This window comes from Lolium rigidum, chromosome 7, assembly GCF_022539505.1.
Source record: "Lolium rigidum isolate FL_2022 chromosome 7, APGP_CSIRO_Lrig_0.1, whole genome shotgun sequence".
NCBI classification, from domain to species: Eukaryota; Viridiplantae; Streptophyta; class Magnoliopsida; order Poales; family Poaceae; genus Lolium; species Lolium rigidum.
Window position 1 is genome coordinate 326,838,936 of NC_061514.1, and position 3,545 is coordinate 326,842,480.

The 3,545-nt window shown below is 54.5% G+C and overlaps 1 protein-coding gene across 1 annotated transcript; it reads left to right on the plus strand.

Annotated features, from left to right (window-relative positions):
* The first annotated feature begins 449 nt into the window (after positions 1–449).
* Positions 450–1,838, plus strand: LOC124678456. Its single transcript, XM_047214346.1, has one exon. It carries the CDS (start codon positions 499–501, stop codon positions 1,756–1,758), a length of 1,260 nt encoding a protein of 419 aa, XP_047070302.1. The 5' UTR covers positions 450–498; the 3' UTR covers positions 1,759–1,838.
* The last annotated feature ends 1,707 nt before the right edge of the window (positions 1,839–3,545 follow it).

Here is a 3,545-nt window from a genome sequence, read left to right on the forward strand (position 1 = left end):
ATAGATCCTATCGTTTCAAGTTGTGGATTATAAGTTCCCTTTTTCGTCTAGGCCTAAGACGGCATGCATATCTCCTGATTGGTCCAATCGTCCACGATTTTTTCGTCTAGGTCATGGATGATTACTTTCCATCGTCTTCTTTAGAGACGACTATGTATTATTTATGATATTGTTTTGTCAATTATTATTTCCGGAAATTGTAAAAAAGATGAAAAATATAAAAGGCCAGGATGAGACGTCAAGTCAGGGTGAATTATGCAGTGTGCAAAAGGGTCTTTGCATGAATCTCAAAGCATTATTGGACGTTCAGAATAATCAGAATAAGCCGGTGACCTGACGTTTTTATAGAGTTTGGTTTTCATTTTGGATCGGAGTTTTTTTTTTCTGGATATGATCCTATAAAGAGGAGGCCAAAACAGAAGTGATCTCCAAGGACACGCAGGAACCATGGATAGCAAACCCTCCGATGATCTGGCCGCCATCTACCCTGGCTGGGTGATGCTCAACCACCACGGCCTGGGCAGGAGGCACTGCTTCCCCGCCGACGCAAACGACACTGTCGCGTCCTGCCTCAGCTCCGCCGGCAAGCGCATCCACGCCTCCTTCCATCTCGCGGCGCCGCCCGGCAACTCCGCCCTGTTTCTCGACTGGCCGGACGTGCGCGACGCTGACCAATTGCAACGCACTGAGGTCAGCGCCGCCCATGGCGACTCCGTCCTCGTCCAGTCCAGGGACTGCACCGATCTCGGTTCATCTGCCCCGTTCGAGTACTTCGTGTACAGGGCAGGAGGCGGCCCGCCGTCCATGTCGCCTCTCCCGCCTTGCTACCTGCCCATGCCATGGGAGGGAGGCGACTCGCGGCGGAGGTCGCGCGAGCCGCGACTGATGGGCTCGACAGACACAGGCCTCCTGCGCCGCGGGGAGGACGAGCTCGTCGTGGCTCAGCTGATCGTTATGTCCGTCTCGGCAGAGCTCTGCGTCCTCCGCTCCGACAGCCTCCCCTTTGTGTGGGAGAGCAAGCGGCCCTCGGTCGCCTACGCCGAGGGCGCCAGAGGGGACGAGCTGAACCAATGGTGGGAGACCGACGCGGTCGTCCCCATCGGCGACCAGTTCCTCTGCTGGGTAGACTACTTCCGCGGCCTTCTGCTCTGCGACATGTTCGACCTGGACGACGAACCCGTGCTCCAGTACGTGCCGCTGCCCCTCAACCCCAAACAAGGGCGGGCCCGGCGTGATTTGCAGCAGCCTTTCAAGAACGCCCGAAACATTGGCACCACCGCCAGCGGCGACGTGAGGTTCGTCAGCATCGACCGCCGCTGCTGCTGCGGCGGGCTCCTAGAGAGCAGCTGCCCGCGCTCCCGTTTCTCCTTCACACTCACCACCTGGACCCTGGGCATGGACAGCATGACGTGGTCCACCGATGGCATGCTCCACTCCGACGAGCTCTGGGCCCTCCCAGGCTATGAGGGCCTCCCGCGCGTCACGCCCGAGTTCCCCATCCTCAGCATGGACGACGATGCCACCGTCTGCCTCATGGTTCGCCACTACGACGTGGATGCAGAGGACATCAGGATATGGATGATCAAGGTCGATGTCAGGAGCAAAACGCTGCTATCCATCGTCCCCTATAACTGTGCGCGCTACAAACCAATGGACGACGACGAAGATGGATCTCAAGATCACTTTGACGGGATTGGCTTCGTCCCCAGCCAAGTTTCCAAGTATCTAAATTACAACACCAGGATGCATACAAACTAGTATAACTAGTTGACTGCCCACTTTCCACCAGGTTACATGTACACCACATTTTTTACTTTGGCCAACATCTTCTTTTGTTACATCTCTTCATCTCGTGCACAAATTTTAGTAATCCATGAATCTACATGGTTAAATTCTTCTTCGGTGAACTCATCATGTAAGCTCTGGATTTAACATCGGCTCCGTCGTTGGTATTGCGCCATCGTGCCATAGTTTTCTTCATTATCTCGCCATGTCTAAACTTGCCGAGGGTGTGGGTGTTTATTTGGTGAGACTCTCGTTGTTGTGAGGGTGTGGGAATGTGTACCGTTTGTGCAACTTCGAGATAAGGCTGACACATAATTCTGCATTCTTCCTAATGTTCTCCTCGTTGATCAAAACAGTATCTCGAAGAATACATCCATATTGACATATTGGCCGTCATAACTAGCTGCAACTGAGGGCGGCCGAATAGGCTCACCATTGGCAAGGCTTACTTCGAAGAAGTATATGTTATATTGTCGATCTTGTTTCGATGCCTCTCGCTGCGCTTTTTCTTCAGTTTTGCGCCCTCGGTGCCAGCAGTAGTCCCGTTGCCATTAGTGGCACTAGTAGCCCCGTCGTTGCTATCAGTGCCACTAGTTTCTTGCAAAAACTCCAACGCGAGCAAGCGGGGAGGGAGGCGACTCGCGGAGGAGGTCGCGCGAGCCGCGACTGATGGGCTCGATAGACACATGCCTCCTGCGCCATGGGGAGGACGAGCTCGTTGTGGCTCAGCTGATCGTTGTGTCCGCCTCGGCTGAGCTCTGCGTCCTCTGCTCCGACAGCCTCCCCTTTGTGTGGGAGGGCAAGCGGCCCTCGGTCGCCTACGCCGAGGGCGCCAGAGGGGACGAGCTGAACCAATGGTGGGAGACCTACACAGTCGTCCCCATTGGCGACCACTTCCTCTGCTGGGTGACTACTTCCGTGGCCTTCTGCTCTGCGACATGTTCGACTTAGACGACGAACCCATGCTCCAGTACGTGCTGCTGCCCCTCGACCCCAACCAAGGGCGGGCCCAGCGTGATCTGCAGCAGCCTTTCAAGAACGCCCGGAACATTGCCACCACCGCCGGCGGTGACTTGAGGTTCGTCAGCGTCGACCACCGCTGCTGCTGCGGCGGGATCCTAGAGAGCCGCTGCCCGCGCTCCCGTTTCTCCTTCACGCTCACCACCTGGACACTGGACATGGACAGCATGAAGTGGTCCACCGACGGCATGCTCCACTCCGATGAGCTATGGGCCCTCCCAGGCTACGGGGGCCTCCCGCGCGTCACGCCCAAGTTCCCCATCCTCAGCATGGACGACGACGATGCCGTCTGCCTAATGGTTCGCCACTTTGACGTGGATGCAGAGGACATCAGGATATGGATGATCAAGGTCGATGCCAGGAGCAAAACGCTGCTATCCATCGTCCCTATAACAGTGTGCGCTAGAAACCAATGGACGACGACGAAGACGACTCTCAAGATCACTTTGACGGGATTGCCTTCATCCCCATCCAAGTCTCCAAGTATCTAAATTACAACACCAAAATGCATACAAACTAGTATAACTAGTTGACTGCCCACTCTCCACCAGGTTACATGTACACCACATTTTTTACTTTGGCCAACATCTTCTTTTGTTACATCTCTTCATCTCGTGCACAAATTTTAGTAATCCATGAATCTACACGGTTAAATTCTTCTTCGATGAACTCATCATGTAAGCTCTGGATTTAACATCGGCTCCGTCGTTGGTATTGCACCATCGAGCCATAGTTTTCTT

Bases quoted from the DNA above. Each gene is read 5' to 3' on its own strand.
- LOC124678456 (XM_047214346.1), top strand. From the start codon at position 499: ATGCTCAACCACCACGGCCTGGGCAGGAGGCACTGCTTCCCCGCCGAC.